General features: G+C 33.7%; 1 protein-coding gene across 11 annotated transcripts in view; it reads left to right on the top strand.

Moving 5' to 3' along the window:
* The window catches only part of LOC131071145 (uncharacterized), a 103,193-nt gene extending 91,292 nt beyond the window's left edge, over positions 1 to 11,901 (top strand). For 6 of the 11 annotated variants that reach the window (XM_058006861.2, XM_058006857.2, XM_058006860.2 and 3 more), the window contains 5 exons: positions 6,215 to 6,280; positions 8,224 to 8,283; positions 8,380 to 8,431; positions 8,532 to 8,620; positions 10,412 to 10,892. In XM_058006861.2, coding sequence (XP_057862844.2) covers positions 6,215 to 6,280; positions 8,224 to 8,283; positions 8,380 to 8,431; positions 8,532 to 8,620 — 267 coding nt within the window. In that variant the 3' untranslated portion in view covers positions 10,412 to 10,892. Of the gene's footprint in view, positions 1 to 6,214; positions 6,281 to 8,223; positions 8,284 to 8,379; positions 8,432 to 8,531; positions 8,621 to 10,411; positions 10,893 to 11,164 lie in introns of those variants that run through there. The other 5 variants (XM_058006864.2, XM_058006858.2, XM_058006863.2 and 2 more) reach the window with 4 other exon arrangements.
* Positions 11,902 to 13,270: the final 1,369 nt, after the last annotated feature.

Here is a 13,270-nt window from a genome sequence, read left to right as displayed (position 1 = left end):
TATGACAAATTGATAGTCAGATTAGGCTTTTATGTTTTCTAAATGCATTAATTGCTTTTTTTTTTAAAGTAAAACTACGATTTTTTTTTTGCCAAGTCCTAGTCGAGTTTGTTGTCGAGTCCCAAGTTTGAGTCCTATTTTGGGTTGTTGAGTTTGCGTTGAGTCTGAGTCCTAAAACTTTGGATGAAACCCTTTTAAAATTGAAATTGGAGGACGAAAACCGACAATTCCTTAGAGTGATTTACCTTTTGAAGGACAAAAACTTGAATATCATATTTTCTCAACTAATCTGGTCTTGCATGTCCTACCATTCCTTGTTCTTCCACTTCACATGATTTTTCATGATCATAATTGCTTACTCCTTATCAAGATTTTGGTGATCATATTCACCTTGCAAAAGTTGTTAGTCAAAGAAATACCATGACATGATTATTTTGCAAACTAACAGGGAAGATCACAAAACTTGGTTTACCACACAAAGGATGAGCAATTGATGTTAAATTTGAAAAAAGGTAAGTATGAACACTAAGTTTTGTATGGGTGCAACAAAATCCATGTTAATTCCCTTTCTGCTATTTGAATGTCAATGTTGTATACATAAATTTAACTATTAGGACAACTTTATTGAGAATAGTATGCAACACCAAGGTGATCAACTTGGTGGCTTATGGATCATCTATGTCTATAAGTGGGACGAAAAGGTTGAAATTTGCAAAGGTAGAAAGCTATGCACCCTTCTAAGGTGTAGCACAAATTTTGAATCAATAATTCTCTTAGTTATTTGACATGCTACAAAAACGACAAATATGCTTTAAATAAAAAATCTGCAATGTTGGTGGGAGTAGTGGATATCATTGTCTTGATTGTTTAGTATAGTCTAGTGCTTGTTTTAGACCATAAAGTGCCTTCTTTAGCTTAAACAAATATAGTCCTGATTCTTTGATAGGAGAAATCCTTCCGGTTCTTCAATGTATACTTCTTCCTTCAAGTTTCCATTTAGGAAGGCTGATTTCACATCCATCTGGTAGACTTTGAAGTTCTTAAAACTAACAAGGGCTAGAAACATCCCTATTGCCTCCATACGAGCAACAAGGGCACAAATTTCTTCTCAATCAATTCCTTCAACTTGAGCATATCCTTTGAATATAAGCCTTGCTTTGTTCCTTACGACTTGGCCATCCTCATTCAATGTGTTTATAAAACCCATTTAGTGTCATTGACGTTCTTGTCCTTAGGTCTTGGAACAAGTTCCCAAGTTTCATTCTTCTCTATTTGATTCAGTTCCTCTTCCATAAGCCTTTATCCAATGCTTGTATTCACTTGCTTCTATAAAGTCCTTTGGTTCTATTTTGGAGAGAAAGCACAAATTTGCATGTTTTGATGTGCTAGTAAATCTCCTCGTTTGAATCTCTGCATCTTTGTCTCCAATGATCAAGTCTTCTGGATGATTCTTCTGGACAAATTTGGATAGTCTTGGGTGTTGCTCTTGATGGTGTCTTTGGGTTCTCTTCCTCAATTTTCTCATTCTCAATTTCCTACTCTATTTCTTCTTTGCAAACTTCCTCATTTTGAGGAACATCTTTTTGAAATTCTTCATAGTGTCTTCATCAACTTTCACATTTCCACTTTCACCTACCTTGGGCAGCCTCTTGTTACAACATTTGTATGCTTTGCTTCTTGTGGAGTAGCCAAGGAATCGCTTCATTAGTTCTAGAATCAAACTTTCCTAGATCTTCTTCATCTCTCCTGAAATAACATGTCCTTCCAAATAATTTGAAATACTTCACTGTTGCGGGTCTCCCTTTCCATAACTCATATGGGGTTTTGCTATCATTTACTCTAATTTGTGCACAATTCACAACGTAGACTGTTGTGAGTCCCATCTTTCCAAAAAGTATCAGATAAATTGGACTCATTTAACATAGCTCTAGCCATTTCTTGGATTGTTCAGTTCTTTCTTTCCACAATTCCATTTTATTGTGGAGTTCTTGCAATTGAAAACTATCTTCTTATCACATGCTTTTTAGAAAAATCTTCAAATTCATTGGAGATGAATTCTCCTCCTCTATCTAATCTAAGACATTTGGTTTTCAAACATGGTTCATTCTCCACTAAGGATTTGAATGCCTGAAACTTGTCAAGAGCTTTAGATTTTTCTTTTAAAAATGTAACCCAAGTCATTCTAGAGTAATCATCAATTAATAACATAAGGTACCTTTCTCCTTGTATGCTTCTTGTTCTGGTTGGACCACATAGATTTGTATGTATAAGCTCCAACAATTTTGATGCAAAGTATTCCTTTGATTTAAAACTCACTCTAGTTTGCTTCCCAAGTTGACATTGCTTGTAGGTGTTGTTTGCAATATTTGAGATCTACGATATTAAATTTGCTTTTATACACCAAGAATCAAGTCCTCGTCCAAGTCAGTGATGAGTGCAGTTCAAAATTTTTTGTGGGTGTGGCCTAGGCACTCTGGTATGCTATGGGTTCAGCTGGGTCGAACCCACAATGCACCCAGACCAGACCCGAGACGAACCCAATGGCAAACTTGAATGTACCAAAAGACCGAGAGGGCCTAAAAAGTAGGGGGTCCCCATTTGCAATGGGGCGATGTGTGAAAACGTCACAACAAGATGGAGCTAGAGAAAATTATGAGAACAGTTCACTAGGAGAAATCGATATAAATCAAATTTGGTTTCATTATATATATATATATATATATCAACTTTATTAGAGGGCTAGATAAGAGTATAATTTAATATATACTCTTGAAAGGCATAAAATAATTTGAATATATTTTTAAACATAAAGTCTACTTTAAATTTTTTTTATTTTTTCAAAAATTAATTTTACTTAATTGTGTAATTTAATTTCTATTTAGTTTTAACATATTCATTATTAGGTTTTCTATATTTTATTTTATTTTAATTAATTTTTAATATATGTAATGACTATTATGTAACTAATTTAATTTATTATTTGAAATATTATATTTTTTTGTTAAATATCAAATAGATATTTTATAAGTTTGAAAAAATAAAAATAATTGTTATAACTTATACTAATATCTTTTAAGGATTATATATATCATGACTGATATATATGTAAATGATATCTTATTTTGATTTATATGATGGAAATCAGTCATATGTTCTACAAATCCAATAATATGTATTTTTTGAAGACTATTTTAAAACTTTTACATATTTTAAATGTTCAATAAATTTGCCAAGTTATTGCCGAGTTTTTCCCTGACTCTTTGGTGAGTCCAGAGTTTTTAAATTTTTTTGGCCCTCCGAGTGATTGCCGAGTCCAAGTTTTTCAACTATGGTATGCATAATAGGGGGTTATAATGTTGACATTTTTTCAAAATTTTTTCAATAATGTTTTGAGTTTTCCATTTTAGGTTCATTATTCATACATAATAGCTGCAAGTGAAAAATCTAGCTCAATTGCCCAAGCCCAAACTGAAGAGGGCCCTTTTAGAATTGATGATGGTTTGCCACTTTGGCATCATACAACAATGATCAAGCAAATGTCTGGTGGTGGGAGTTTTCTTTGGCAGTGTAACCATTGTGGCATAGAGTATACCAGCCCATACTATTGAGTGAAAGGTCACTTATGCACTATCCCTAGATATGGAATAAAAGCTTGTAAGGGGCCAGATAGGAAAGGGTTGCCAAAAGCTCTAATCCTAGCATATATTAGAGAACAAGAGGAAGCCAACAGGAGAAGCAACAAACCAAAGAATGGTCATCGTCTTGCCAAGGCAAGTTTGAAGAGGCCTCCTAGTGGCTTCACAAGACCGGATGGTCCACATCCTTTCATGCCAATGCCACCACCTTTTGAACTAGAGAATGTTTTGGTTACATGAAAAAGAGGCCCATTGGATAGGGCCTTCAAAAATGAAATCAAAGAGGTTGTAGATCAAAATATTGCTCATTGCATTTATGGTAGTGGGCTTCCTTTCAACTTTATTAGATCACCTTATTGGTGAGAGATGGTGAATACGCTTTGCAATACACCTCTTGACTATGTTAGTCCCAAGTATGAAAAGGTGCAAACCACATTATTGATGGAGGAGAAAGCTTCCGAAGAGACACAATTGAAAGATTGCAAAAATAAGCCATTGATCAATGTTATAGCTGTGTCCCCTAAAGGAGCGATGTTTTTGAAGGCAATGGATTGTGAGGGGCAAGCGAAAGATGCAAGTTTCTTTGCCAATATCCTCATAGAATCCATTGACATGGTGGGGCCTCAAAATGTTGTCCGAGTCATAATGGAAATGCTAAAAATTGTAGGGCAGTTGAGTCTAATAACTTATAACATTGTATTTTTAATGTGTATGTGTTTTTTATGAATGTTGTATCAAGCGATATCCATATTAAGAGTCCTGAAAAATAGTGGTGTCCATATCCGATACCATATTTACAGCCATGTCCATGGAACTTTGCATAATAAACTAATCTAATAGAAGCTACTTTGATGACATACACAACTATACATTGATCAAACAAATACGAAAATAGATGTGATTTGAAGGAAACAACATTTTTAAATATCTAAATATTGTCAATTATTTTTGTTATACATTAGGGTCTATTGTATTACCACGTCTTCTAAATAAAACAAAGTGGGAGATGTGGAACGTAAAAATCTGTGGACTACAAGCTACGAGAGGAGATGTTTTTGATAAAAGTAATCAAGGATTTTGAAAGGGGCCTAGACCCTTGTATAGTAAGGAGGATAAAGCAATAAATTTCATCCAACTAACAAAGGGAAACCATGAGAATCAAATAGTAGAACAACTACAACACAACTAAAAATAGATGTGAGAGATGAGATGTTGCATGTGGGAAAGAAAGAAATAATAAGCCATATCCAAAAAGTTGCTAGTATAAACTTAAAATAATTTTATTATTATAGCCATTAACTACAAAGTAATGTGGGTAAAATGAAATGTTGTGTTGCAATAAAATGGATATTCCTGAAAAAATGTGTTAAAGAACAGCTATCTAGGGGTAGGATGGTGAGAATATGAAGATTGGAACTTGCATATCAAAGTTCATGGAGAAAGCAACATCGAATGTGGGATACATTCTCCACTCATTTCTTAACTCCTCTTTGCCCATCTTTGCCTTTGTTATAGATTTGTTTTGCATCACCACTTACACCATTGGAAACAAGCTAAGCATACCCACTAATGTATTCTTCATGTCTAGTGCATTGTATGATTTCTATTTTGTTCCATTTTCCAAAACTCGTTGAATTTGTCATGCATCTTGTCTAGAGAAAAGGAAGGTTTTTAGTGGAGATACAAGGCCTTCTACCATTTTTTGTGAGAGAACTGCCCGAGTCCATGAAAGGTAGATCCAATACAATGTTTCTTTGGCTTGTCCACCATTGCTCTTGCCTTCCAAAATTGTCGGGTTTCATTTTTTTGCTTTGTTTTTCTATTATTTTGTCATAGCCAAGTCTAAGTGATGGGATTTTGTGGCTGCCTAGCTCTCGAGTTTCACAACTTCATTTCAATCAATTCACCTGGAGAATGTTGATTTTGGGCAAGTTTGATCAAGTATTTTAAGTATGGTAACAATCACAAAAATGATGCAAGATGCAAAAGGTTGAGAAACCAAGAGCCTCTAGTTTCTTTAGAGAACTAGAGTATGCTGTACCACAAGTCCATTTATTAGGAGATTTTGGTGTTTGACGTGCTAATTTTTATATAGATAAATTTACTAAAGGATAGAGTTAAACATGTAAGAGATCATTTAAATTTTTCCTGTTTTGTCAATCAGGTTGTAGTCTTGTGGTAAGTGTGGGCCATTATTATAATGTTCAATGCTCACCCTTGTTCAGAATCTCTCATGAATGCCTTATTTTGAATGTGATACCTTGTGTCTAAATTACAACCATGTGAAAAAAAATGATTGCTCTGCTATTTACTCACCAATATCAGATTTATATGTAATTGTTCTGATTACTCTTGCTTTGTCATGTAGCTATCTCTAAGGGTTAGTGTACTGCAAAATTTTTGTTGATCATGCTCTAGGCTGCATTATACTTTTCTTGTAGACAATAGCCTGCTTCTTTGAATAATTGTTTTGCACATCCCTTTTAGATTTTAAATACATTGCGTTGCTCTTAAGTCATCATATTATAGCCTTCTGAACTTACATATTTTATATGCATACCCATCCATGTGATTCACAGGCTTCTCACTTGGTTCCATGGATAATTAGCTCATCACTATTTGCAATTATCCAGGTGTTTTGGCAGGTAATTCTGAAGCAATGTATTGTCATTTAATCTTTGTAAAATTCAGTACAATACAGAGAAATTTTATATGCTTGCAAAAATGTTAAAATGAAATGTTAAATGTAGGATTTCTACTTGATTATTGAAATATCCATATGGATGATAAATCTAAAAAGATGTTAGTTTAATTGTAGCTTGCTCTTGTAAATTATGCAATGCAAGAATTGGGAAGAATCCAAGTCTAACATCATAATTTGAATGTAGGACCCCTAATATGTAAGGCACTATTGTGGTAGCTTCAAATAAAGACATAATTATGCATAGAAAATCATCTATTAACATTAGAAGTCATATGTGTACGTTTAAAATAAGTTATGATCAATCCATGGGTTTATCTCTTGTGAAAATATGATATGTAGTAAAGAGCAATATTAATATTAAATGTATTTTAAGAAAAATTTTTTTTTACTATCGTCAATTAGTCATCTTTATCTATATTGTTAATTAGTGTCAATTTGTTAATTGAATTTTATCTTGGGAAACATGGTAATGTCATGTCACAATATGTCTTGATAGGGTAGATAGGATAGCATGTAGGTCATTTGAATCTATTCCCATCCATTGTACATTTAACCATAATCCTATAGACATAGCAATAGAGGCAATAGTAGTATTGGGGTAGATGCTATTGGAATGTAATGGAGTATTGAAAGGAGAATCAATGCTCTTGAAAAATAGGTCTGCTAATTTTCGTACCCACCTAGTGGCTTCCAAGGGAACCACAGCCCCTGAAACACCATGCAAACCGTTTAAAGTTGTGGATGGCTAAAAGGGTGTTTGTCCCAAGTGCAACGCAAAAGCAATGTTGCTTAATGGATGGAGTGGGAGATGCTAATGCGAGATTGATGCATATGGTCACAATAGAGGATATACAACAACATGAATATCAGGCGATCTTGTATAGAGATAATCCCCATTCTTGCTCTACATAAATAGATTCTATGTGAAGAAGAGAAATCATGCAAACATGGATTGATTTGTAAGTTTAATGTGCCATGTGGCCTAGCCTTGCAAATCTTTATGCATGAATCTCAAAAGTTTGGAGGCCTAGTTTGAAAAAAATTGTGGAAATATATTCATGTACATGTTTTTTATTTTTTTTATTTTTCTTTGTGGTTCTAGAGAATAGAGTCTTCATTTTAGAAAAAGGACCATGACAATGGGAGAATGTTTGAACAGTTAAATAATGGTTTGAATTTTTAATCCAATGACAAAAACCTTATCTAGTTTGCAACCTTAGGCTAGATTTCCTGACCTTCCTTTGCAATATTTTGGTCGGGGCATGTTTTCATGGCATAGGAAATACTCTTGCTAGATTTCTAGATTTAGTTCTAGAGATGGATGGGATTTCTCATTCTGATTGTGATTGATGCTCTCAATCAGCACTTGGAGGCATCCGTTCTGTGATTGATTGATGTTTTTGTTTATGTTAGCAAAACTATTTAGTCTTGAACAGTTATTGGCAAGCAAGCCCTTAACAAGTAATTGAGAATTGTTTCAAAAACCAGCAAGTTGCACTCTCCTTGCTACTGTGGTTGAGATTTTGGCTTCAATGAATCCTTGATTGAAGATGACATAAGGAGATGGCTGGCTGCTGAACTAAAATGGAAAGTGTACTATAACGAAAAACTCTAAAAGTGGAATCAGTTGCTGGCTTCTCAACTAAAGTGGAAAACTATCTGATAAAGAGTCTGAAATCCTAATGAGAGAGCACCCTGCCCCCAGAAAGCCAAATTTAACCAGGGAAAATGTCATTGAGATAAGCTATGGATGAATAACAACTGATGGAAACTAGCTGTTGAGGAGGTCAACAAACTGCATTTTTTGTAAAGATACTACGTGTGTGAAATTCTAGAAAAAGCCTGAATTTCAAACTAAAATTGTATTATTGTTTTATTTGGCAGGTACCCTTCTTCTTTTGGCACTTGTATTGTATATGTCTCAATATTACAACTGATGAGTGGGTAATCACATTTTTCTTATTTCCTATGCTTTCATTATTTTGTCATTTTCAATGAGATTGCCATTCTGATTTGTGTATGGAATATTCTCTTTTAAAGGTGAATTGGGAGAAGTATCCAGAGTTTCAAGTGGAAACTCCTCCTGAGCCAGGTGCTTCATACAATAGTCAGCTGTTTGTACTCTGATTTTAATTTGTCTATTGTTTAGACCTTGCTATAAATTATGTTTTTTATTTTGATTTTTCTTTCAGGTCGACCCTTTCCTGGAAGGAAGTTTAAGAACCCTTATAATAAAGGCATTGTGCAGAATATGGTGGCATTTCTCAAATCCAAAGCATAGGTGATGCACTCAAGTTCAAATATTATAGAAAACTGTAATTCTTCTTCTTAGTTTAAATGTTGATAAACCCATATCATTTAATGTGAAACACTGTACCAAATGACTTTGTGATGATTAGTATTTGGCCCTATCTGAAGCTTCTTATTGTCTTATGTAGCTTTTAATTCTTCTATTACATGTGAATATCTTCTCTGTCTGTACTGGAGGGGTCTTCTTATCCCAGGCGTAGCATTAACACTAATTTTAGAGCCTAGCATAGAGATGCAAATCCTTCATTATTTACCTATTGCTGTTTTTGGAAGGAACTGCTTTTAGCGCATCTTGGTATGGGCCCCACAGCAATAGGGATAGCTACTCTGCCAAAGTCGCTTGTGACTCACATGTGATCTTGCCCTTTCTTCAGTGCCTCCAGGGAATCAAACCTTGGTGGGATCTCTGCGAATCAATCATCTCAGTAGGCTCTACAACCAGTAGCACCTGTATATTTCATTTCTATTTCTTTGAATTTTTTCTTTCAAACATGTCTCATTGACCATCTTTCCTTTATTTAGAAAGATAGGAAAATACTCTTGCACGGTTATAAGAACATTGATTTTTAAAATTGCACCAGAGAGAAATCGAAGTTACAATTGGGACAAACATTTCCTTCAATAATCTTTATTATTGTTAGTCTTCTTAAAGGCCACAGCCCTGGTAAGAGGCATAGTAATTTTTTCGTCAATTAGCACTCGATTAATCAGAAAGTTCAAGTACATACATCTACCAATCTTCTTAAAGGCTATAACTTTAGGTAAGAGGTCTAGTAGTTTCTTTTCTCTTTCAAATAGCCTTTTCCTAATTAATCAATAAGTACAACTACAAGTTGTAAGAAAATAAAACGATGGAAAGGTATTATGTCATAGAATCCACTTGCTCAAAGCCTGAGTAAAACTGCAAACCAAGCCCAAAATGACTTGCAACAAAATCACAACTTAGTTTAAAAGCTGAGCTATCAAAGCATATATAGTGACTGTATTGTATTTGATGGAAGCTTGAATTGTCATTTGCAGACCCAACCAGAGAGTTTCATGGGCTAGAGCATTTTATTGAACGATAGTGTGTAGTCATAATTAGTGTATTATATAAAATGATGAGATATGTTCACATTGGTTTATCGTATATCAGTATCTATTGCACACATTTTTTTTTTAAAACTGGCAAACTAGTCAGGCTTCTAACATCTGCCTTGCAAATCAATTTTCCACATCCAAAAGGCACAAATTCGAGTCAAAATTCAAAATAGAATGGACACATAAATACAATGCAATATTATTCTATCACAATCATCTTTCTTTATCAACACAAATATGGTACACTGTTGGAAAATAGAGGTTTATATTTTAACAAAGTTATTTTAGTGACTTAGTAATTAGTTGGGAACTTGGGAGTTAGATCTCTTAGAGTAGTACAGAAATGTTATTCTTTAAAGGTATTCGCACAATACTTTGTAATGATCCAATGATTAATAATACTATTTTATATATTATTGCTGTGCACATTATGAGTTAAATTATTTTACAATAATTTTGTCAACATTTTTCAACATGATATTAGAACACAAATGATATTTGGATGTTATTAGTTAATTGACTGAAAAATTTCTTCATATAGAAAAAGAGATTGATAGCAACATGAGAGTAAAAAGTAGTCTAGTAGCAATTGATGATCTGCTAACGTGTAGATAATTGTTATGTTTTTGTGAAGAAACATTGTTATTGATAAGTACTAAGCAATCTCATTTATTTATTACAGTATCAACAGCCCAACAAATCATCTTGGCAGAGCTGTTGGAAGTCTACAATGGTCGTGGGAATTTGAGATGCCACATCATCAAAGGCATCTGTTGTTCATTCCTCTATGGAGTTTGAGCATGCTAGCGGTCTCCTCTCCTCTGCCAAACATTAATAACATGTAGCTCGGTAAGATAGTTTATTCATATTAGAGATACTTCAGAAATCGTTGGAGTTCAATGTTTAAGGGAAATAAGTCTAGACTAGAGGGCTGATATATAGATAGATGGATAGATAGATATACTTTTTTATTTTGCAAAATGTGAGTTTGGGGATATGCAAAACAAATTTGAGAGGCAAAATCTACAAGTTCTGATGAACTATTTCCTTTTCCAAATATCATTACATTGGACTAAGGAAGATTGATATTTGGTTTGGCGTTCTTATATTTACCACTGCCATTAATTATTCATGAATGGGAAAACATGTTTAGAACCCCTTTATTCATGCATATCACCTATTTTACGTGGAGCATTTTTTCATGTTGCAAAAGCATTTTAATGCTGAGAAATTTCTTCTATCTTGACCATTTGAAATCTTTTATAGAGTTACAATGTTTGAAAGAGAATTTCAAATTGTACATGTATTGGGAGGCAAGGAAAATAAGGTTTTGTAAAGCTAATCGGGTTACATTGTAAAAGGTGCAATTTCAGTTTGAGTCCAACACCTTTAAATGAATTTTTTTTATCATGTCATCTAATTCTTGTGCTTTCAGGTCCATCTTTGCTACACTTGACTGTGCTTACAAAGACTCACATGCAGCATTAAATGGAGTTGTAATAGGATTACATTGGATGCTGGAGGCATTTGAGGTTGGAGGATTTTATTATCTCAAGTCAGCTTCTCGCTTAGAGATGGTGTTTTGTATGAGAAGCATGTGTTTTTGTTTTTACTGTGTATAGCATTGAAAAATTCATATATTGTGAAGTTTGCTTTTTGAAAATAGTAAAGGATTTTGTGTAAACTCAATATGGATTGTTGCTCAGATATTTTAGCAGTTTGTGGATCTTGGGAATTATGCCCTTTAGAGGGTCATGAGACAACCTGATGGAGCATTATTGATGTAGTTTGACATAGATTGTTGTCCATAATTTGGGAGATCTATGATTCAGAAGTTCAAGGAGGTGGTAGTCTAAGAACTCGTGAATTTAACTCAGAGCTAAACCATTATGAGGGTTATAAGGCAAGTTGATGGAGTTCCATCCAATCTAGGAATAATTTTTTCAAAGAAAAAATTGTAAAGAATATGTATGTGTTTTTTATCAACATGTTTTGTTGTATAGTGTAAACATTAGGGAGCTGTTCAAAAAATTAAGGTTTACGTTTCAATAAACTTAGTGACTTAAGTTAGTAGTTAGGTGGGAGTTAGTTTCTCATAGGGCAGTTTGGAAAGTTGTACAGAAATTCTATGCACATTATGTGTTAGATTGCTTTACAATAGTTTCTTTTGCATTTTTCAACATACAATTCCAACTTCTCTATGTAGCTATAATATAATAGAGGCTTGACAGCAATTCCATAGTCAAGCTTAGTATACATATGAATACAAAAAGAAGAAATAAAAAAGATGATTCTAGATAACTAAAATTTTCTCGTCGAATTTAAATTGTGTATATTCATAGAATTACCCACAATTATATTATTAGTTGAAAAACAAGAAGTGAAGAAAAGAGAAATAAGTCGTAATTGTATAGGTCCTTGAAAAATCAAACAAACAAAGGAGGAACTTTATACCATCCTTGTCCAATAACAACTTTCTTTACTCCAAAAATGTTATGAAATAACTTGCGCAAAGTAGGAAAATAATATGAAAAATGTTGCAAATACTTTATAATATCTAAGAATAACAAGCCAATGTAAGGGGGCAAGCCACCAAATATCTCCAATGAGAACACAATTCACAATTTCATCATGAAATGAGACTAGCTACCTCCTATATATACTGGTGCAGCAATACCTATCCATGGAGATGTATCATGAGGTCAAATTGCATTTGTCTTTCTTTGTAATGTTTTATTAATGATTTGTAAGGTCTTAAGGATCATTGGTATCCAAATAATTCACTTTGTAAGGTGTGATGAACCAATTTGTTCCAAGAGATCTAAAAGGTCTTGATAGGGTCAATTGTGGTCAAAGGGTGAAGAACATCCAAAAAAAAGTTTGAAATGTTGTAATTGGTCAAATTTAATCCATTATAACATGTTAGGGGTGTCCATGAATGCTAGGGTGAAGTTTAGTAGTAATTTGTCAAAAATTGTAAAAATTTGTAAAAGTTGCAACATAGCAACTTTGCAAAAAAGGTGCAAAATGATGCAAGAATGAGATCTATCGGTTCCAAAGGTGGTTGGACAGTTGTAGAAGGTTGAGAAAAGGTTTATAAAACCCTGTTTGGTCAAAATCAAGAGGAGAGAGCAGTTGGAGGGGTTTTATCAAGGTGTATTCATCAAACCTTCAAATTGTCCAATAGTTTTGAGTGGTTTGTAACAAGTACAAGGCCATGAAGGTTCATTTTTTATGTAATTTTACCATGTAGGCGTTTTTGAATGATAGTTTAATCAATGTGCTTTCCAATGAATCCTTTTGTAGTCAATTCCATGAAGTTTTGTGAGAGTTACAATGGTTTTTCTAAAAACTGCTTGGAACCCTACCAAGGGTTACCCATTTTGGCAAAGTCCTTATTAGTTTTGATTTAACTGTTGGATCTGGCCATAAATTGGACAAAAGTTTTGTAACTAGGTAATCTAAGATCTGATCAAAGCAATTGTATTGATGATTATTTTTGTGAGAGTTATGAATGACTGTTTTTCTGTAGTTCATAGTG

This window comes from Cryptomeria japonica, chromosome 8 (assembly GCF_030272615.1).
Source record: "Cryptomeria japonica chromosome 8, Sugi_1.0, whole genome shotgun sequence".
Taxonomy (NCBI): domain Eukaryota; kingdom Viridiplantae; phylum Streptophyta; class Pinopsida; order Cupressales; family Cupressaceae; genus Cryptomeria; species Cryptomeria japonica.
The sequence above is the reverse complement of the archived record's forward strand: the minus strand, read 5'-3'. Positions and strand labels throughout refer to the sequence as shown.